This window comes from Phoca vitulina, unplaced genomic scaffold (genome assembly GCF_004348235.1).
Source record: "Phoca vitulina isolate PV1807 unplaced genomic scaffold, GSC_HSeal_1.0 scaffold13, whole genome shotgun sequence".
NCBI lineage: Eukaryota > Metazoa > Chordata > Mammalia > Carnivora > Phocidae > Phoca > Phoca vitulina.
The window spans coordinates 1,348,257-1,370,315 of NW_022589716.1; the positions used below are offsets into that span (position 1 = coordinate 1,348,257).

The 22,059-nt window shown below is 55.5% G+C and overlaps 1 protein-coding gene across 2 annotated transcripts in view; it reads left to right on the plus strand.

The window, feature by feature from the left end:
• AP1M1 (adaptor related protein complex 1 subunit mu 1) overlaps positions 1–14,160 on the plus strand; it is a 31,112-nt gene extending 16,952 nt beyond the window's left edge. For both annotated transcript variants that reach the window (XM_032412311.1, XM_032412310.1), the window contains 7 exons: positions 2,513–2,639; positions 3,731–3,873; positions 4,338–4,409; positions 4,826–4,984; positions 9,805–9,930; positions 10,523–10,598; positions 10,726–14,160. In XM_032412311.1, the coding sequence (XP_032268202.1) occupies positions 2,513–2,639; positions 3,731–3,873; positions 4,338–4,409; positions 4,826–4,984; positions 9,805–9,930; positions 10,523–10,598; positions 10,726–10,748 (726 nt within the window). In that variant the 3' untranslated portion in view covers positions 10,749–14,160. The remainder of the gene's footprint in view (positions 1–2,512; positions 2,640–3,730; positions 3,874–4,337; positions 4,410–4,825; positions 4,985–9,804; positions 9,931–10,522; positions 10,599–10,725) is intronic.
• Positions 14,161–22,059: the final 7,899 nt, after the last annotated feature.

Here is a 22,059-nt window from a genome sequence, read left to right on the forward strand (position 1 = left end):
TTTTTGGTTCTGTGACCACCTCGTTGGGGGCTCTAGATCCCCATTCTGTCGTGCTTGTCTGCAGTGGGCCCCCATCCTGGGTTTGCCCCACCCTCTGGGAACAGCAGCTGGGTTGCCTGGGGCCTGGGTGTGAGAGAACAGACAAAAGGGGGGGATTAGGGGATTTCTGTACTCGCTCTAAGAGGCAGGAGTTCCCCCTCTGGCGCTGAAGCCAGAGCTAGAGGCTTCCGTGAGCTCAGTCTGCACCCCAGTGCTTGCTTCCACTTCCAGGTTTCCTCTGCACTTTCCCACGGAGGGGAGGCAGGGAGGGCGCTGCTCCTACAGCGGTTCTTCCCCGATCCACCTGCTGCGCCTTTCAGTCTTCCATGGTTGCCCAGGCACCCTGCCCAGGTTTGTCGTCGTAGTCAGTGGGCCAGTCCCATCATGCGGCTCACTCGGGTGTGCCCATTTCCAGCTGCTGCAGACAGTGCAGAAATGAGCGAGCTTGTTCATCCTCAGACTTGTGTTTGGGATATGTCCTGTACATGGGCGGGATTCCTGGAAGGGTGAGTTCCTGGTTGTGGAATTGTCAAGAGTGCTTCCCCAACAGATTCTCCCAGTGGACTTAATGTAAGCATATTTGCCTTCTTACTGTTTAAGTCATGGAGCAAGACAGTGGCCTCAGTAACTGCATGCCCCTCCTGTCTCGGGACCTTTGTCTGAATTGTTCATTGAGCCCAGAACATGGTCCCTCTAACTCTAGAGTGTCTTGGGGTAGAAAAGCAAATCCCAAGGAGCAGTTTCCAAATAGCTGTATGTGAAAGCACTAGGAGTTCAAGGTGTGTCCAGTCCCAGTGCACCCCAGCATGTGTCTGTGCCCGAAGGACCCCTGATCTTCCATACATGGGGCAGCACGAGGTGGGTGTGGATATCGGAGACGTGTCGGAACACCATCTTCCTGAGTCTGATTGCAGAGCTGGCAGCTGAGTCAACGTGGGCCTCCAGATTCTGGTCATCTGGACGTAGTGATGTACTGAAAGCAGCTCAGCAGACATCTCTTCTGCGCCCACCCGTCCTGGTTGCTGCCTGCAGGGCTGAGATTAGCCTGGTGGGCTGCACGGCTTTTCTGCTCCCCTACTGAGCCTGCCTTCCCAGCGTTCATGACCTCACATGTTCAGTTACAGAGGGCTGTGCAGTCCCTACTCCCCAGGAGGAAGACAGCCCTCCCAATCTAGGGGCAGTCACAGCTGGGAGCATGGAGGGCCCCCTGAGTAAGGCCGGTCAGAGTGCCAGAGCCTGGCCAGCCAGCGAGGGCCCATGTTGGCACGTGCTCTCTGAGGACCTTCTGCCCCCAGGCGCTGTCCTTGTGCTGGCCCAGCCGGGAGGAGCCCGACACAGCCCCTCACCAGAGGGGGGACAGAGATGGGTGGGCAGACAGAGCTGTCGAGAGGCAGGGGAGGAAGAGGTGGCTGCTGTGTGCTGTGGGGGCAGGGAGCTGCCTGCCAAGTGCGGACAGTGAGAGGCCATGTGGCCGGAGTATAGTGAGCGGGGGGGGTGATGGAGCCAGACCGTGCAGGGCCTGCTGTCCTATTGTGTGCCTTTCCTGGGGTTGTCATCTACTTGGTGCCTTAGTTCTCTGCCTCCCTCAGAGGCGGAGCGCTTGCGTGTGTGCATGTGGTGCTTTCCAGACACTCGAGTTAAAAGCTGGACAGATTCTCCTCCTCCTCTGCAGAGAGAGGCAACTCGGGCCCTGCACCATGTGAGTGTGGCTGGCCCCTCTGAGGAGTGGCCCGTGCGGCCCCAAGACCCCTGCGTTTGCAGCCCTGGCCCTCGCCTGTGGGTGTGGACGTGCTGATATGGGGTGGTGGTCACAGCTGTGGCCCTAGCGCCTCTGCCAGCCACCGTGCGGCCTCTGCCCTGTGCCTCAGTGTCCTTTTATCTAAAATGGGCATGTGAAGAGGTGTTGCAGCAGCCTGGCTCCCTCATGACAGTCTCAGGGCTTCCCTGTTGGCCTGCCATGACTTCTCATCGCACTCAGATGCTTCCTGGTCTGCACGTGAGGTAGAGGGTCACCTGAGTCAGCGCCCCGGCCTGCAGGCTGTTGAGGCACGCAGAGCCCCGCCTGGGGCAGAAGAAGGGCTCAGTCAGTTACTGTCATGACTATATCTGTTTAAATGCACGGTTACTTTGGATCAGTGGTATCAGACTTCAGGGCACCCTGGGGAGCACAGAGGGGTCAGGGCCCTGGAAGCCCCATCTTTAGGAAGTAGGGGACACAGGCTGGGTGGCCTCAGGCCCCACATGGAGAAACAGATTTCAAGAAAAGCAAGTGTGGCCTGCTCCGAGAGAGGCCTGCCTGTGTGGCCTGAGACCGAGAGGGCAGGGCCCATGTGTCGGCCCCTGTGGCCCTGCACAAAGGCTGGATGGGAGGAAGGTGAGGCTCACCCAGCTCAGGGGATGGTGAGAAGGGCATTGAGAATGGGGCAACTGGTGAACAGGGACCTCCCCTCACGCCCGCCTCGCCATCCCCCAGGTCAGTGCCAATGGCAACGTGCTGCGCAGCGAGATCGTGGGCTCCATCAAGATGCGGGTCTTCCTATCAGGCATGCCCGAGCTGCGCCTGGGCCTCAATGACAAGGTCCTCTTCGACAACACAGGCCGTGAGTACCCCGCCAGCCCCACGGCGTCCCTGTGGCCAGAGCGGGCCTCACGCTGAGCTCAGAGCGGCGCTGAGGGGATATTGAGCTGCGTGAGGGAACCCGCGGATCTCAAGCACTTGCTTCAGACACATTTTCACGTTGTGGACAAGATAACTGTGAAAACTAATACATTGATACCTGGACATAGAAAATACAGAAGAGTGAAGATCCCAAAGTCAAGTCCCCTTACCGCCCCCCGGGCCAGAGGACACGGGCCAGTGCCTTAGATGTTAAGTTCAGGGAGGGTCACGCAGCAGGTCCGAGACCCTGCGCTACACCATCTTGGAGGGAGCTGCGGGCTCAAGGTTAGGCCTTGTTCTCTCCTCTCCCTGCGGAGCTCCTGTCCCCGGGTGGGGCGCGGGGTCTGGGCTGCTCTAAGGCTGCCCACAGTGGTTCCAGCTCTCACCACCTGGCCTGGAGATGGCACTCGCTGTGCTGGGGCAGGGGCCACAGTGACCGCAGGGCCCGGCTTACTGAGGCTCTGTGTTTACAAACTGGACCGCCAGCCGCGGGAGCAGTGGCCGCGCTGCCGGACTTAACCTCCACGGCAGCAGGACTGAGGGCCTCTGTGGTGTTGGCCCATCAGGGCGGCTCCTGTCCCTGGCTGGCCCGGCCTGCACAGCTCCTCTGTGGGATGGAAAACCAAGACAGGAACCGAGAACCCATGGGATGATGATGGGGGCCGGGGCGCACTGGGAGCCCTGAGCCATCGCCGTGCATCCCCAGCCCGGTCTATTAGTCATTTGGCAAATGTGTCCTGAGCGGGAGCCCTGGCCAGACCCTGAGCTAGCTGCTGCGGACTCCGAGTGAACCAGGCCGCCCAGCCCTGCCCTCAGCATGTGCCCAGTGTCAGGATGCAACGAGGCTTCCAAGGGGCTGAGGAGGGACAGGGGAGATTGTATGGGAACCTGGGCCCCTTGGCCTTTGTGACCCACAGATTTGAGGGGCAGCTCTGTTCTGCCAGGGGTGAGCCCCAGGCAGTGGAAGCGTTGCTGACAGAGTGACCCAGAGGGCCTAGGGTCTGTCCTGCCCTTACCCCTGCCTCCCCTCAGGTGGCAAAAGCAAGTCCGTGGAGCTGGAGGACGTGAAGTTCCACCAGTGTGTGCGACTCTCGCGCTTCGAGAACGACCGCACCATCTCCTTCATCCCTCCAGATGGCGAGTTTGAGCTCATGTCCTACCGCCTCAACACCCACGTGAGTGCGCCCACAGGCACCTTCCCCCGGGGCGGGCTTCCACCCAGACGGCAGTGGGCAGTGTGTGGAGGCCCCAGACAGGCTCCCACCTCCTCCCCGGTGGGTGGGAATAGTCCCCATCCAGGATGAGTCTCACATCCACAAGGTGACACCCAGGGTAGGCAACAGCTCCCACGGGCTGCCCAGGCTCCACAGAGCCCATGTTCAACAGCTTGGGGCTCTGAACTTTCTGAGGGGCCAGACCCCATTCTAGGCAGCCCCAGTGATGTTTTCTGCATTTTCACAGATGTGCATCGGTCTCTATGTCCATCCCGGTCTGGCTGTGGACTCCTTCCATAGGGCTTTGGCATGCTGGGCTCACACCTGGGCACATGGTCCCTTTCCCCAGGCCTCAGTTTCCCCTCTGTGAGATGGGCCTCTGTAAAATGACCATGCGTGAGTGCCACCTTCACTCTCCCCAATAGGTGAAGCCCTTGATATGGATCGAGTCCGTGATTGAAAAGCATTCCCACAGCCGCATCGAGTACATGATCAAGGTGCGTGCCCGTCCCACACACAGCGTCAGCCTGGGCCACGGGCAGTAAGTGGGGGGCTGGTGGATGGCCCTGCCTGTTCAGGGCCTTTGGCACAGGGTCCGAACCAGGGCAGGGGCCCCATGGGGCTCTGTGCTCCCCATCCTGGGAGGTAAGGCCCGTGGCTGATGCTTGTGCTGCCTCACTGTGAGCCAGAGGGAAGGACAGGGAGCCCTGACGGTCAAGGGGACTGGAGGGCATAGGGAGAATCTCAGGTGGGTGAGAGGCTGTGAGCTGTGCCTGGAGGACTGGGGGTCGGCATGGTGGGGCCCCCAGGCCAGGCCAAGGGGTGTAGGGCCCTAGTGGGAGCAGGCGGGGTGGGGACTGGGTTGTCTGACCTGTGCCTTCCACAACCTTGGCTGCACTGGTCTCATCTCCAGGCCAAGAGCCAGTTCAAGCGGCGGTCAACGGCCAACAACGTGGAGATCCACATCCCCGTACCCAACGATGCCGACTCCCCCAAGTTCAAGACGACGGTGGGGAGTGTCAAGTGGGTCCCCGAGAACAGTGAGATCGTGTGGTCCATCAAGTCCTTCCCGGTGAGCGCCCTTTTCAGTGGGATGCCCCTCTTAACTTCCACCCACACCCCACCTGCTCCCTGTGCCCATCACAGTACAGCAGCCTTGAAGGGCCTCGATCCCCACCTGGGGGTTCTGGGGGGCCAGCAGAGGAGAGCCGAGGGCTGGCCGAGCAAGGAGGGAAAGCTGGAGCTGGCAGAGGCAGCTTGCGTGTGACCAGCCTATCTCCAGGATCAGGGCACCCCCCCCCCCCCCCGCCCTCTCTCCGACACTGGTTCAGAACTCAGCTTCCCTCAAGGGGACCAGACTGCCTCGAGGCCTGAGCAGTGTGGGTTTCAGGAATCCAGCACCAGCTCCAGGAATGTCGAGCACTTCATGCTGGCATAGCTGCCTGGCTTGTGTTCAGGATTTTCAGCACTGGAGTCTGGGTTTGCCCAGAGAGCCTGGAAGGTGGATGTGTGTTCCCGTGCCGATTATGGCCCATTGCCTTTTTCTCATTATAAACAAGATGGAGCTCCTTTTTTTATGTCTGAGGGCCATTTGCATTTCTTTCTCTGGAAACCATAGCAGCCATCTCTTGCTCATTTTTCTTTCAGGTTTGGTCATTTTCTTTGTTTCTGAGAGCTCTTTATATATGGGCAAGTTGAGCACTTTTTCTTTGATGTAAGTCGCAGATGGTTTTCCCCAATTTAATGTTTATCTTTTGGCTTTGTTTCTGGTAGTTTTTGCTGTGTGACCTTTTTTGATTGCTTCTTTGTTTCATTATTATTTAATATAGTCAGATTTCCTGGTCTTTTTATTGCATCTGAATTGTAAGTCATGCTTTGAAAGGCTTCACCATTCCCAGATGTAAAGGAATTCACCTATATTTGCTTCTACAACCTGTACAGTGGCATTTTTCACCTTAAATTTTAGGTGCTTTCAGAACTAGGTCTGGTAAATGGGGGGAGGTACAGGTCCAGTTTTATCTTTTTCCAAATGGCTATTCAGTTTTTGAACATCGTTTACTAAAAAGTCCGTCTTTTCCCCTGTGGTTTGAAATGCCATGTTTATTAAATATCAGATTTTCACGTGGCATTAGATCTCTTTCTGAATGTCCTATTGTCTCTCTGTCCACGCAGCAAGGCCATATTTTAACTCAGAGCTTTATTCTCTGTTTTAACATCTGATAAGGGCAGCCCCCCCACCCCCCACACACACACCCACATCGCTTGTTTGTTTCCTGGTGATTCTTCCTTGCTTACTTGTTTGGTGTTCCTTATGAATTTTAGAATCAGTTTGTTTGCACTAAATTTATAAGTCGAGTAGGAAGAGCTAACACCTTTATGAGGCTTTGTGCCTGTCTCACCTCAGTGCTTTGGGGGCCGTCTTCGTGTTTACCTTATACACCTCACATAGCCTCTCCCTTGGTTTAAAAAGTACTTTCATTGAAGTACAACATGCAGAAAAGTAGACAGATGAAATGTGGACAGTTCGATGAATTTCCTCAGGGGGGACACATTCATGTGCCTGGAACCAAATGAAAGCCGCAGAACTGCCCGCCCCGTCCGTCCCCCACGCCCCGTCCTCAGGAGCCCCCAAAGTTCCTGCCAGTTTGTCCATTTCTTGTTAAGATGAGCCTTAAGTCAGTGTTCTGTTGAGTGGGGTCTTGTCTTCCACCGTGTCTTCCAGCAGGTAGCCGCTGTTTGCATAGTAGTTTCACGCCCTGGTTCCTTACCGGGTGTCTGCTTTAGGGTAGTTTTTCTCTCAATCCCCGTGGGTTTTCAGATATTCTTTTGTATCATTTGCAGCCAGATGCAGGTTTCCCTTCTCCTCTGCTCTTCTTGGGCATCTGATGGCTCTGGTACCTCCTTGCTTCGTGGGCTGCTCTCTCCGGGGCCTGTTAGTGGTGGTGAACAGTGGCCTCTGGTCTTGCCCCCACCCGGAGACACAGCCAGGTGTCCCCTCCAAGTGCGACGCCACGTTGGGCCATGGACTCGATCCAGCCCTGCTTTACTGCGGTTTTGGCACAAATGGGTAACAGACTTACCCAGGTGCCCCTTCAGTGTCTGTGAGTTCAGGTCTGTCAGTGGGTGGAGCTGGACCATCCCTGCATTCTGGTAAGCTCCACCCGTTCGAGGTATCTTTCCTTTTCAATGCACCGTTGGATTCTATTGATAAGATTGTACATAACGTTTTCACTTTGATAATCATAACGGAGGTTGATTTTTTTTTGGTGCACTGTCTGTCAGGTATTCGTGTTATACCTGCTTCGTAATTACTCTGTGTCCCGTCTCCGTGCTGCAGAACCGTTTAAGTGGCCGGGACATCGTCTGGTCTTGAGAAGGTTGATAGAATTTGGCTGTGTGACCTTCCGGATCTCGACTACTTTCTCCATCCCTTCTCTGGAAATCGGGTCCTTCAGAGTTTCCATTTCTATAGGAGACTGTTTGGGTAAATTATATTTCCCTTCAAAATTATCCATCCTAACCAGGTTTGCCAAGTTGGAGAAAGTGGTCTTTTTTTTTCTTTTCATTCACTTATGATGGTTACTTCTTCCTTATTCTTTCTTCTTGTGTGTATTTGGGTCTGCTGTTTCCCTGGATAAGGCTGCCTAGTAGCTTGTCTTTTTGTTTTTTCTTTCCAGGTTTGTATTTTAATTTTGTTATGATATTTTTCTGTCTTTTATAAGTCTTTAATTTGCATTTCTTCATCCTTTCTTTGTTCTAATTTTTCAAGTTAGATATTTTCATTTGATGATTTTGCTTTAAAATTTATATTAATCCAAGTATTTATATTAATCCAAGATGTTCCTCTAAGCCCTGCCTTACCTGTGTAACCCATAGATTCTGACATGTAATATTTGACTTGCTCATCTAGAAATTCTGTAACTGGATAGAGAGTTGGTTGTTGTTGTTTTTTTAAAGATTTACTTATTTATTTTAGAGAGAGCAAGCATGAGCCTGGGGGTGGGGCACAGGGAAAGAGAATCTCAAGCAGACTCCCTGCTGAGTGTGGAGCCCAATGCGGGGCTCGATTGCAGGACCCTGAGATCATGACCTGAGCTGAGGTCACGAGTCAGACGCTCAACCAACTGAGCCACCCATGCGCCTCGGTGGTTCTTTTTAAATTTCCTAGGGGGTGGGCCTTCTGATTTTCATTTCTCCTCACCACCGATTTGGAGCACTAAAGCCAGAGTGTTATTCTTACTGTTTCTACTTCCGGGATTTCTCCAAGTGTCCGCTGTGTGCTAACAGAAGGTCGAGTTTGTAAATACTGCAGGTGCACTGGGGAGGAAGACGAGGCTTCTGTGACCGGGGTAGGGAGCCCGCGAGGTCTGCCGTGACACGGTGGCGGCGTCCACCCGGTCAGCACTGCCTTCCTCTGGTTCCCTTTGCACGTCGCATAGCATCTGCCTGACAGAGGTTGCCGCCCTGTTAGTTGGCGCTCATAGACACTCGTGACTATGATACCTTCCCTGTGGATCGTAGGACTGCAGCCGCTAGGACCGTGGCCCTCCCTTCCTGCCCTGACGGCAGCCCCTGCGGTGTTTAGTCTGCCCGTCGCTGGCGCGCCTTCACCCGCTCTTCTGCTGGCGTAGCTTTTGTCTGCTTTCGCGGCCCAGAGCTGTGTTTTGGTCTGTGAGCCAGCCTGTCGGTGTTTCTGGTCCGTGCGAGCATTAAACCCGTTGACATCGACACGACGGACCCAGGGTAGGGGAGCAGACTTCCACCGCTCCGCTGGGAAGGCCTGCCCGTCTGCATGTGCTTTTGCTTTCATTTTCCCTTTTGTCTTCATGAGGCTCAGATTTGGGGTCTGGTTATTGTCTCATACACAGGCTGGTGGAGCTGATTTTATTCCTTTGCCGCCTGCTTTGTCTGCTGCTGGGACCACATTATTCTCCCCTCGTTGTCCCAGAGTCTTTACTCAGCACATGTCCCTGACTCGGGCAGAGCCCCCGCTCTCACGCTGGCCCCGGCACTGGTGAGCAGACTGGCACCATCCCAGGGCGAGGAGCCTGAGCGCGGCCCTGGGGAGCCGGGGCTCGGCTCTGCTCTACCCGAGACGCGCAAGGACGGCTCCCGGCCCTGGTCGGCAGCCACTCCTGCCAGAGCCCTGGGGATCAACAACTACAGGGTCCTGGGTGTGGCCAGAGCTGTGCTCTCTTTGCTCCCCACTGCTCTAGGTGAGACGCACCGGGCCCCTGGACAACCAGACCGAGATGCCTTCCTCCTGTGCCGGACTGGCCTTCCAGGCCTTCCTGGCCCTGCCTCAGGCCCCGTCTCTAGTCACTGCTCAGCCTCTGGGGCCAGAGCTGCCCCCTTCCTTACCCTCTGGGACAGGACACCAGTCCAACTCATCAGTCAGCCCCCGGCCTTGGTCTCTTACTTTTGTTACCTCCCTCTGTTCACCATCCCTCACTTTGACCTTTCCCCCCTTGCTTGCACACGCCGCCTGCTGGACGTTGGGCATGTGGGGGTGTTCACTCAGACTCTGGCCTGGGCAGGGCGCACGTGTCCCATGGTGGCACCTGCACTGTCCGTATGTCTGTGCCCCCTCTTCCTTCCTGAGGCCTGGCCTGTCAGGCTAGGCTTCCTTGAAACAACTAGTCCTCCCTCCCTGAGAGTTTGTGAAACTCTTGATTCTTGGAATTCACTGGTTTTCCCCAGCATGCCTCTGATCTGCCCGGCTCGGCCGGCAGGACAGTCCGTGAGGCCTGGGGTAAATATAAGTGCGTTGGAGGAGCTGAGACTCTGGGTGACCACAGCCACGCAGGAAGGGGCTCAGTGGCCAGGCCAGCAACCTGGAACTCTCTGGGGTAGCTCTTGGCCTGACCATCTCTACCTCGTGTACTCCTCCAGGGGGGCAAGGAGTACCTGATGCGGGCCCACTTCGGCCTGCCCAGCGTGGAAGCGGAGGACAAGGAGGGCAAGCCCCCGATCAGCGTCAAGTTTGAGATCCCCTACTTCACTACCTCTGGCATCCAGGTACACGTGGCCGGGGTCGCCAGGGCCCCGGAGCAGACATGGGCAGGCCCAGGTGTCCGTCCCGGCTCAGAGAGCTGCAGACGACAGCTTAGGCGAGGGTGCTGGTCAGTCTGTCCCGGGGCCACCGCGGTGCTGCCCTGCTTCTGCCTCTCTCCACACCTGTCAGTTCAGACCTGACCCTGTGTTTCGGCTCCGAGCTCAGAGATTGGTTTGACCCCCAGAACTAGAGTCCGAGCCTCTAGTGTCTACGCACTTTGCCACCATGGGGCCTGTTTTCCTAGGCACCTCCGTGGCAGATCTGTGAGGGGAAGTGAACTCTGGGTCCCCCTCCCCAGGAATCTGCTGGAGGGCCGTGCCTGGGAGTACACACACACCCTGGCTCTTTTCCACCCCTTCCAGCGTGACTCCTCCCTCCCACGGCGTCCGCATGCTGTGGACAGGCACCCGCCCCTCCCGTGCCCTCCCACTGCCCCCTGCCCATGCTGGCCCACTCCTCATCACAGCCTCCCCTCCCTGGCCTCTGTGGGGAGTGGTGGGGGGACCAGGAGGGGGCAGCGTGTACATGCTCAGGGCCCTGCTGCCTGTGCCCTAGGTGCGCTACCTGAAGATCATCGAGAAGAGCGGCTACCAGGCTCTGCCGTGGGTCCGCTACATCACTCAGAACGGAGGTGCGTGCAGCCCACCCGTGCGCGCTACTGAGAGGGTGGTGCGCGTGGAGCAGCCCCAGGGTTGGGGGGGCGGCCCCTCCCCCACAGGTACAGTGCAGAAAACCAAGGCCTCCCTCCCTGATTCTAGATTACCAGCTCCGGACCCAGTGAGGGGCCATGCGGCCAGCGCCCCCGGCCCCGGCGCTGGGGCTCCTGGCGGAAGCACCAGGAGGAAGCACCTGCCAAGCCTGCTGGATGGAGGAGGGGTACCCCTGGCCACAGGCCACCCTCCCGGCTCCTCCCGGGGACCCCTCCTTTTCCAGGCACACCTGCTCTGCCGTTGCCACTCTCGTCTCTGGGTCCCTTCTTCCGGAAGAAGCTCATCTTCGAGAAGTCTTGTCTCTCTGCCCCCTGAGTCAGTTTGAGGGGAAGGAAATGAAATCTTTCCCTCTAGAGATCAAATACAGCCTTCTGTGCTGGTTAGCTCCCAGGCACCACAAAGAGGGGAAGTGCTCACCCGGCCGCTGGCTGCACACGGCCTCTGGCCAGGCTGGCCGGGCCGCCATTTGGTTGCCATTCTGTTGAATGTTGTAGGTTCATGAGTGTTCCTAATTTCTGTCTCGTTCGTTCCTTGTTGTTCACGTGAACCTCACTGTCCACGCCTCCCGCCCCTTGTCCTGAAGCTCTCGGGCAGCACTTCGTGAGGGCAGAGTGCCCTCCTCCTCAGCAAGGCCCACATGACACTGGGTTCCCTCCCGTGTCTGGCCCAACCCTGGCCCGCGCCTCTCGGTGGAGGCTCGTCGCCTTTTGCCCGAGGCTTCGGCGGAGGTGCCTTCCCAGGGTCCGCTGTGCCGTGTGAGGCTGTCACTCAGCCGCATCAGTGTTTGTCCCCCCAGGGAAGTGGCGTCCAGTGAGGACTGCTGGCCTTGGAGGGTTGGGGGCACAGGTCATCCACATCTGTGCTTGGTCACCCACCACCACCCTGCCTGTGTTCGTGTCACGATTACATTAAAGTCCATTACGGAAACACGCCGCCTGCTTTCCCTCAGACGCAGCACGTGGCCGACTCCTCCTGGGTGAGCAGGGGCGGGTGCAGGGCTCCCATCACCCCCCGCCCCCCGCCGGTCTTCCTCAGTGTGCTCCTCAGAGCAGCGGCATCAGTGTCCCCTTTGAGCTCATTTGGAACGCACATTCACAGATCCACCCTGACCTGCCGAGGCAGAGTTCACAGGTTCCACGGATTCACATGTGCGCTGGAGTTTGAGAACCGCTGCCTGGTCCACAGAGGGGACCGTGGGGGGCGCACAGGCAGGAAGCACCCTTCTTCCCACAGCGGGCACCTGCCTCACACCCCCCCCAACGTCTGTGCCGCTGGCCCTGCCTGGATCACCCCCTCTTCCTTCAAGGGCTGTGCTCCCCTGGCCCTCTCCCATATCACCAGCTCCCCCTTGGAGGACTGGTGGGCATCAGCCCAAGTAGGAGCTTGGCCTTTCAGCTGCATTGAGTTAAGGATACCACCCTGGCCCAGGGCTCAGGCCAGAGCTGCTGGAGGTACCCTTGATGCCCCCTCCCTCACTGCCCACACCCACATCCACAGCCTGGCCTCCCTCCAGAAGAGACCGTGGGTCCAATAGCATTTCCCATCCTCACTGCCACCCCTGGAGGCCAAGCTGCAGCCTCCAGAGCCCCTGTGGGACAGACAGACAGTCATCCGCAGCATAGGGGGGGGGGCCTCTGTTCCCAGCAACGCTTAGGACACGGTTGTCTGCAAGCCCTCCCGCTATTAGCGCATGTGTATGTGATGTTTAATTTAGTATATGTAAGAGACAGACTGAGAATGGGGCCAAGCATCCATCTCAAGAAGTCAGAAAAAAAAACAAGAAGCCTAAGAGCATAGAAAGAAGGAAAAAACAGCAGACACGAAGGAAATAGAAAACATTCAATGAAAAGCAGAACCACAAGTTGGTGCTTGTAAAAGATGAATGGAATTCAAAAGCTGCTAGGAAGTTGAATCAAGATGAAAAGAAGGCACAGGTCGCTGTCACTGGGAATGAAAGATTACTACAGCTTTTCGAACACGAAAGAGGTTACAGCTGGACAGCCACCACCTCACAGGGCATGCAGGCTGTCCTGTGCCCCCGGAGCTCCAGCCACCTGGGGGAGGGCTGTCCTTGTCTAAGCCACCCAAAAACCCTGAAGGGGGCGAGGGATGCTGGGAGCGACTTTGTGCCAGCACCCTTGAAAATGTTAACTAACATGGGTAAATTCCTAGAGAACAAAACCTGACTCAAAAAGAAAAAAATATGAGTAGTCCTATGGCTACTAAAGAACCAGAACTGGTCAGAGCTCCGGGTCCAGAGGGCTGTATTAGGAGAGCTCTACCCAGCACTCAAGGGGAAAAAAGAGAATTGAACAAACACTCACGGAGAGTAGAAAAATAGGAAACATTTCCTCACTCATTTATGAGACCAGCATTTCCTCGAAACTATATGAAACAGGAAAATTATAGACTAATCTCACTGATGGCCATAGATGTGAAGATCCTAAATAAAATCTGAGGGGAATTGGCCATGTATACAAAGGACATAACCTTGTGTCTAAGGTTAAATCTTAGGCAAAATGGTTTAATGCTGGAAAATGCATTAATCGAATCCACTGCCTTAAAAAGAATAAGGGAGGAAAACATTTATGATCGGTTCAATAGGTGCAGGTAAAGGGTTTGATAAACATTCATGATCAAAAAGAATAAACAACACATGCCAACTCCAAACTATTGACAATGGTACCCCCCCAAAATGAAGTACCTGGGATTAAATAAAAAAATACACAAGGCTCTCGAGGAACTTTATGGAGGGTGTTCAGGGAAGACCTACAAGGAGAGGGGGGCACATCCTGGTTATAGAATGGACATCTGTACCAAAGATGCCAACATTCCCTGTGGTCGGCAGAGTAACAGGCTCCCCCCCCCCCCCGCAAAGATGTCTGCGGTCCCCAGAACCTGTGAATATGTTAAATTACATGGCAAAGGGGATTAAATTTGCAGATGGAATTAGGGTTGCTAATCCGCTGACCATATCAGGGAGGTTACCCTGAACCATCTGGTGGGTCCAATGTAATCACAACGGTCCTTAATAGCAGAAGAAGGGGACAGAAGAGGGAGAAGCAGAAAGCGGTGGTGTGGGAGGGACCCGGTCTGTGGTGGTTGGCTGTGAGGGTGGAGGAAGGCATGGGCCAAGGATGCAGGCCGCCTCCAGAAGCTGGAAAAGGATGAGACAGATTCTCACCAGAGTCTCCAGCAGGAACACAGCCCCGCTGACACCTTGGCTTTAGCCCCGTGAGACCCTTTCAGACCTCCGACCCCCAGGATTTAAGTTAATAAATCTGTGTCGTTTTATGTTTGTGATAATCTGTTACAGCAGCAATAGAAAACGAATAGACATCAAAACTATGTATAGGTTGAAGACATTCCCATTCAAAATCCCAGTCAGGTTTTTGTGGAACTTGATAAGCAAATTCTAAAATTTACATGGAAGGTCAGAGCCAAGAATAAGAATCTTGAAGAATAAAATGGGGCACCTGGGTGGCTCAGTCGGTTAAGCGTCGGACTCTTGATTTCGGCTCAGGTCATGATCTCAGTGTCGTAAAATCGAGCCCTGCATCAGGCTCTGCATTCATCGGGGAGTCTGCTCGAGATTCTCTCTCCCTCTCCCTCTGCCCTTTATCCCGCTTGCGCGTGCGCTCTCTCTCTCTCTCAAAGAAAGCGATGACCTATTTGATTGGGCATCAAAGCCTACTTCATCTATAGTAATTAAGACACATACAGTGTGATCGCTTTAGAAGGAAGTTCAGAAACAGACTTCAGTGAAACTGTTCTTTAGGGATGCTTCCATCGTAAGGGGCAAATCTAAAGAAGAGGAAGTCAGAATGGGTCCACCTTGGGCGGCAGAGGGGAAGGCACAGGGGGCTCCGGGGTGCTGGCCACTTGGTCTTTCTTGAGTGGCTGGTGGTGACAGGGGTGTTTGCCTCATAATTCTGTTGAACTGTATGTTTATGTTTTATGAATTTTACAGTATGATGTTATAACGATGTTTAATGCATCAAAAATCAGATGAATTTAATGCCACTTAACAGTTCCTGACAAAAAAAAAGATGGAAAACCCCCAATTCATTCTTTTAAGCAGCCGGCACTTGAATGCCAAAACCAGTTAAGGATGGTAGAGAAGAAACAGTGGGCGAAACTTACTTACGAACAACAAAACTCCTAGACAAAATCTTAGCAACCGGGATGGAGTATCATATGCTGTGACTAAGCGGGGTTGAACCAAGATCATGAATGGGCTCCTCAGAGGCCACTCAATCCCTATAACTCATTCCACCACCAAACCAAACCATATCCGTACGTTTGAGAAAGAAATGTTGCCACAACAGACGTCCCTAACCGACAGCAATAGGAGGGAGCAGCTTCCCTACAACAAACGATCCCATTTCCCACCAAGCATCAGAAAGTGCCCCTCTTGTGGCAGACAAGCAGGGAAGGAGGGCTCGCCTGGTGGCTTTTTCTCTAGCAACGTGCACAGTGGGCAGGAGGGGCCAGGACCCGGGGCCCCGAAGCCCCTGTGATGTGACAGGTGCAGCTGGGAGGTGCTGAATCTCACTTAGGGACTAGTGAAAGTGACGCTGTCACTGCTGTCCTGCCGCCCTGGCCCGAGTTCCATCATGCCCCTGCACCCCTCCTCGTACCGGCACAAACGTTCAAGAAGGCTCCCCGCAGCCCTGTAAGAACAAACAATGGGACTCGGCCCAAGCGCAACCAGGGGGAGGAGGGCGGAGCAGCTGTGTGTCCATCCAGGCGAATATTCTGCTCACTCGGTGACCGGCCAGGGCTGGGTGTGCTGACACGGCCACACCCCACAGCTATGCTCAGTGGTTCCCACCAAAGCTGAACATTCACCCAGCCTGCGACCCCACAGTTCCACCCCTGGGCATCTACCCAAGAGAAGTGAGCACATGAGTCCCCGAAAAGACATGGACGCGAATGCTCACAGCAGCCGGACTCACGGTAGCCCCAAACTGGAAACACAAACGATGGGGGCCCCACTCAACCCCATAGACACAGCGATGAAAAGGCACAGAGGCCCGCTCCCCGCCACCGCAGAACAGAGCTCAGGCAAGCACGGAAGCGTCTACTCCTGGGGGCAGGAGGCTGTGGACTGGAGGGAACCTTCTGGAATGATGGGAAGGTCCTACATTTTGATCTGGGTGCTGCTCCCGCTCATGTACAAGTAGGTAACACACGCCGCGATGGACATCTAACACACATGCACTTTACACAGTTCATGTGTGTGTCACACCTCAGTTCTTCAAAGCTTAAAAAATAAAAATACTAATAGTTAAAAATATAAACAATATTAATGAAATCATCCAATTGCAGGAGGATGTTGTCCTGTTACTTATATAAAGTTTTAACTCACATAAATCATGTTGCCTATGGCCAACAGTATGTAATAAAGTATAAAGCACGTGAAGGAAGGACTGACTCCCAATTCTAGACAGCGGTACGTTCCGGGGCGGGAGAGGGACAGCTGGAGACCACGTGCGTCCACTGCATCTGTCAAGTTCATTCCTTCTGGTCAGTGGTGCATAAACGGATATTTGTTAAATTATCACCCGTGTTTTTGTGATGGCCCATGATGGCTCTTAATAAAGGTCACAGTTCAGATCATGTTTCTCCCCTGCTCAAAATCCTACCATGGCTCCCCAGTGTCCTCGAGAATAAAACCCCTCGTCCTGCAGGTCCAGCCCAGTCCCCACTCTGGCTTCCACTCACACCCTCCTTCCCTCTGCTCCTGCCACCCCTGCCTCTTTGCCCCAAGCTTGTCTCCCCCCCGGAGCCCCTGTACACGCAGTTCCCTGTCCTGGTGCAGCCTTCTCTCGCTTGCCTTCTCGACACTGACAGTTCAACTCAAATGACATCTTCCCCCTGCCACTCCAGCTTGTCCCTATATGCAATTGTCCTTTGTCCCACATTTTTCTTTGTTCCCCATCTGCCTTGGAAGGCCCCCAAGGGCAGGGTCCCCTGTCTGGTTTGTCACTGCTGTGTCCCCAGGCTCCAGGGCCGTCCTGGGCTGGGACAGGGATCTGTGGACACGCCCACAGGTTCTGCCAGTCCTCGCCACAAGGGGGCGCCTACAGGTCAGAAATCAAACCTAGGACTAGGCCACTGGGAGAGGTGGGCGGGACAGGCCCTCTGAACACCGGGGTGCCCCAGACCCCTGCTAGCCCTCCTGGGGGTTCTCATTGCAGCCTGACTGTGACAGATGTGCAAGTGGAGGCTTGGAAAGGTCACAGGTTACAGGTTCTGAATGTGCCCCGATGGCCCAGGGGCATCTTCTAGGACCCTCTGGAAGAAGCTAGGGAAGCTAAAGATGGGGGTCGGGGGGACTGGGAGCTCTGATCTCGGGGTGGGGCCTGTGATCCCCACTGGCCACTCTGTCTGGGCTAGAAGAACCAAGTCAAGGCCAGTCAGGGATCAGCTGACCCTCCGAGACTCAGGGAACCTCCGCTCAGGGAGGTTGCCCAGTCCCTGCCTGAGCCTTGCAGCCCCCACGGTACACAGGGGGAACCGAGGCCCAAAGACAGGCCAGAGCAGTCCCCTATGCCCAGTGCTGCCCACCCTACCTGCTTCAGCTGCCCTCTGGGGTGGGGAAGGGGGCCTGGGGGGAGAGCAGCTGGGTGCTCCTCACCCACTTCCTTCCAGCTCCTTATTCAACAAACAGGGAACTGAGTCTGTCCCTCACCCAGGCTCTCCCGGGGTCCCCAGTCCAAAACTGAGTCCCACAGACCAGCTCTCCTTGCTGTGTGACCTTGAGCAGGCTCCTTTTCCTCTCTGGGACTATTTCCGTGTCCACGTTGGGGCTTCTGCAAGCCACTTGGTTAGAAGAAAGAGTCTCTTGAAGAAGGAAGTTCCAGGTTATTGTCAACCAGGTGGGAGCTCTTGGGTCGCCCTCTTTAGGGGCCACGATCCTTTCAGAAGGCGCAAAGACCACGGTGCTGCTGATTTGTCATCGTTTTTCAATTGAGGCGAAGTTCACATGACATATAGTTCGCCATTTTAAAGTGAGAAATTCTGTGGCATTCACAATAATATGCAACCACCACCTCTATCTCATTCCAGAACATTCTATCACCCCAAGAGGAAACCTGGTCCCACGAGCAGTCACTCCCTGCCCCCCGCCCCCAGCACCCTGGCAACTGCCCATCTGCTTTCTGCCTCTGCACCTTTGCCTCCGCTGGACGCTTCGTGTAAGTGGAATTATACGGGGGAATCACTGTCCTTTTGTGACTCACTTCTCCCCCTCAGCAAAATGTCCTCAAGGCTCATCCACGTTGTAGCGCTTGTCAGTGCTTCACTCCTTTCTGTGGCTGAGTGATAGGCCGCTGTGTGGACCTGCCACGTTTGTTCATCCGCTCGTCCGCTGAGGGACGCTGGTGCTGTTTCCACCTTCTGGCCATGGTGACTAGGGCAGCCTCGAGCATGGTGTGACAAATCTCTTTGGGTCCCCGCCTTTGGCTTTTTGGGGTATAAACTTGGGAGTGACATTGAGGATCATATGGTAATTCGGGCTTAATTTTTGAGGGATTTCACTGATTTTTATAAGGTTAAAAGGTCATGGCACCTGGAAATACCGTGCCTGGAAATTTCTGGCAAGTTCTTTTGGATGAGCTCTTTCCTCTGCGCCCACCTGCCTCTCCCATCAGCCCCTGCTCTGCCCCGACTGACCACAGTCCTCCCAGGGACCCCAGCCCACCAACCCCCTGCCCGCCAAACCTCAGAGCAGTGACTATACACTGCTTCACATCCACACACCTACATACTTTCTTTTTAAGATTTTATTTATTTATTTGAGAGAGAGAGACAAAGCAGGGGGAGGAGCAGAGGGAGAGGGAGAAGCAGACTCTGTGCTGAGCGCAGAGCCCGACCTGGGGCTCGATCCCAGGACCCTGAGATCATGACCTGAGCCGAAATCAAGAGTCCAACGCCCAACTTACTGAGCCCCCCAGGTGTCCCTGACCCACACACTTTTAATGCTACTGATAGTTCGTGTATTTAAAATCTACCCAATTTTTTGTTCGCTTAAGTGACTATGTATATTCACTTTTGGATCGAGATTATAACAGGCAGCAAAATGTGCCCAATACTCAGATCTTGTATGAAGACTGATGCATGTTTACCTCCGTGTGTTGAGATCAACACAGAACACCCCCCATCCACCCCACCCCCACAGGCTCCCTCTGGAGGCCTCCCAGAGGGAACCACAGTGCCGTCAGCAAACACCACTGCTTCGTCTCCCCTGTTCTTGAATTTAGACAAACACAATCCCACAGTGTGTCCTGTTTCGGATCTGGCTGTTTTGGCTCGGCTCTGTGCCTTTAAGATTTGTCCACGTCCTGGGGCGCCTGGGCCTCACCGGCACTTAGTGTTAGCAGACTTTTTCACGGCAGCCCTGCTGGGGGTGCTGGGCTTCGTGCACATTCCAACCCCACTGCAATCCGGACCACCGGCCTCGGTCAGGCGCCAGTGGTGTGAATCCAGCGGGGTGCCGACCACACCCCCTTGTTGAGCAGGCCCCTCTGCCCTTGGCTTCTGAGCCACCACCTCCTCCCGTGTTCTCCCACCGCTCCATCTCCACCCCTCAGATGGATCCTTTCTCCACTTGACCTTGAAACAAGGATGTCCTCAGGTCCTCCGGCCTCCCAGGAAAAACCACAGGGTAGACGCGTCCCCAGAAGAACTCGGTGTCTTTCCTGACACCCTGCTCCTCATCCTCACTCTGAGGGGCCTCTCCTGCTTCAGCGAGCATGGGTCTGGCTATTCCATGGCACAAACGGGAAATCGAGGCTCACCTTCCTCCATATCAATCAGCGATGTTCCTGTTCTTTGCACCTCCTGAATCTCCCATCCCCTCCCACCTCCCCTAGCCTGAACCCCTGCACTGGATGAGCCCCGCTTCTGACAGCTCCCAACCCCCCAAGTTGGCACGTACCCCTTCGTCCAGCCCACCAAAGGGATGCTCCTTAACCACGAGGTGCCGGCTCACGGCGTTTCACCAACTCCCCAGCCTTCGTCCCCTGACCAGGCCCAAACCCGCAGGCAAGTCCTCACCCCACCTGGCTCCTCTGCCCTCTCCAGCCCCTCCTTCACCCTCACTCATTCAGGTATTTATTGAGCACCTGCTGTGTACTGGGTCTTGTTCTCAATGCAGGGAGACAACTAGACTGGACAAAACCCCTCCCCTGGGGGGGCAGTGGGGTGGGGGTGACAGATATCTCCATGCTCGTGGCATGTGGGGGCCGATGGGAGCATGGAAGGTCTGGCCCTGGCACGAACTCCCTGTGGAGCCTGAGGCTTGGGACAGGGGGCAGAGGCTTGGTGCCCAGGGTTGGAGCCACAGAGGGTTTTAGGTTTTCACGGCTTCCCCTAGCAGCTGATGGGAGAGAGGAGAGCTCAGGCGGGAGGGAAGCTGGGGGCCAGGGGCGGAGGGCAATGGAGAGAAGAGGTCAGAACTGGGGTGTGGTCAGAGCGCAGAGAAGGCTTGCAGACAGCGGGGCTGCCGGGCAGCGTGGAGGAGCCTCCCACCCTCTGCGCAGCAAACACATCCGACCTGGGGATTCGGTTCCTCAAAATTGCCACATAGGCACGTGGGCACACAAGGGAGCAACATGCACGCAGAGATGCACACGCAACACACGGACACACACACAGCGCTCAGCACACACACCAACGCAGCTACACAACAGACACATAGACAGGCCTAGCACACAAACACACAAAGAATCACGTAACAGGACACGAATACAACACACAGACACACGCTCGTTTTCAAAGCTGGCCTTCAGAAGGACAATCTTTTCTGCCCCTCCTGCTTCTCCCCGCAGGGCCCCCAACTCCCCACTCAGGGCCAGGCCGGGTTCAAGTGTCGCTGAGTCGGTCTAACGTCCCTCTCTGTGCCTCGGCCCGGGCCCGGTCCCGGCCACACGACGCATATCCTGCTCTGTCTGACACACCGGCGTCTCCTTGGGCCACACAGCAGGTGTGGGCACAGGGGAGTCAACAGTGCTTATTGAGCAAAGGGGTCTTGGTCCCCTAAGTGTCCCTTCCCTTGCTGCTGCCCTACTCTCCTACCCTCAAAGCTGGGCTCCCCACTCCCCAACCCCTCACCCCAGCCTAGCTTCACTCCTTGACAGAGATAGACAGACACTCCAGCTCCAAGGGGTCAAGGATGAGCCAGAAGAAGGGCTGCGGGATGCAGTGGCAGAGCTAGAATCGACCCAGGAGATCAGGGAGGGCTGCCTGGAGGAGGAGGCATTAGTACTGGGTTTTTGCAGGTTGAGCTGGAGCTTGCCAGGGGGCTGGGGAATCCTCTAGTCAGAGGTACACCCCAGCAACTTCCTCTAGTGCAGTCTGAGCCCACAGCAGCTCCAGCGGGAATGATCATCAGTCTGGTTCCTCTTTTTTTTTTTTTTTTCAATTGTGGTAAAATATACAACCTAGGAGTCACCATCTTTAAGCACAGACTCCAGGGGCGTGAAGTACCATGCACATCGTTGTGCGTCCATCACCACCACCCATCTCTAGAACTTGGTCATCTTCCCGAACTGAAACTTGTGCCCATTAATTAAACACTAAGTCCCCACCCCCTCCCCCAGCCCCTGGCGCCCACCATCAACTGTCTCTGACTCTGACGACTCCAGGGACCTCCAGGAAGTGGGATCGTACGGTATTTGTCCGTTCGTGACATGATTTCATGCAGCACAGGTCCTCCAGGTTCATCCACGTTGTAGCCTGGGTCAGAATGTCCGCCCTTTTTAAGGCTGCATAATATCCCATTGCATGTATGCACCACGTTTTGTTCACCCATTCATCGGCTGCAATTCTGTTTTTAATTTTTGAGGAACTGCTGTAGGATTGGGTGTTCGCTTTAAAACCGGTGTTCCTCGGTCGTCCCATCTAAGACCCACACAGCCCTCTCTGTCCCTACCTTGGTCGGAAAAGTGGGGGCTCTCCTCCGCTGGGCCCTCGCTTGTTTCACTCATCCCTCAGATCCCGTCTGAGAGGCACTGACTGCTACTGAGCCCATTTCACAGAAGAGATCTGAGGTCAGAGAGCCAAAGGGACATGCCCAGCGTCACTCAGCAGGTCCCAGCTCCTGAGACCCACAGTCTGGGAGCTCCCTCTCCCCGCCAAAGCCCAGAACACTCCCAGCCCCCTGGCGGTTCCTGTCCAGCACCCCCCCCCCCCCCCCCCCAGACGCTGAGAGCATTTCCCAGCCCACTCCTGGCTCCGCTCCCTTCTGAGAGAAACAGGTTGCCGCTGGCCCAGAAGGCCCTGGGTGGAGGAGCCCGGCCACGTGAGTGGGTGCGTGCGGAGACATGGGATCACGTTGCGGCCCCCACCACACCACCGCTTGGGAAGGGAGGGGCC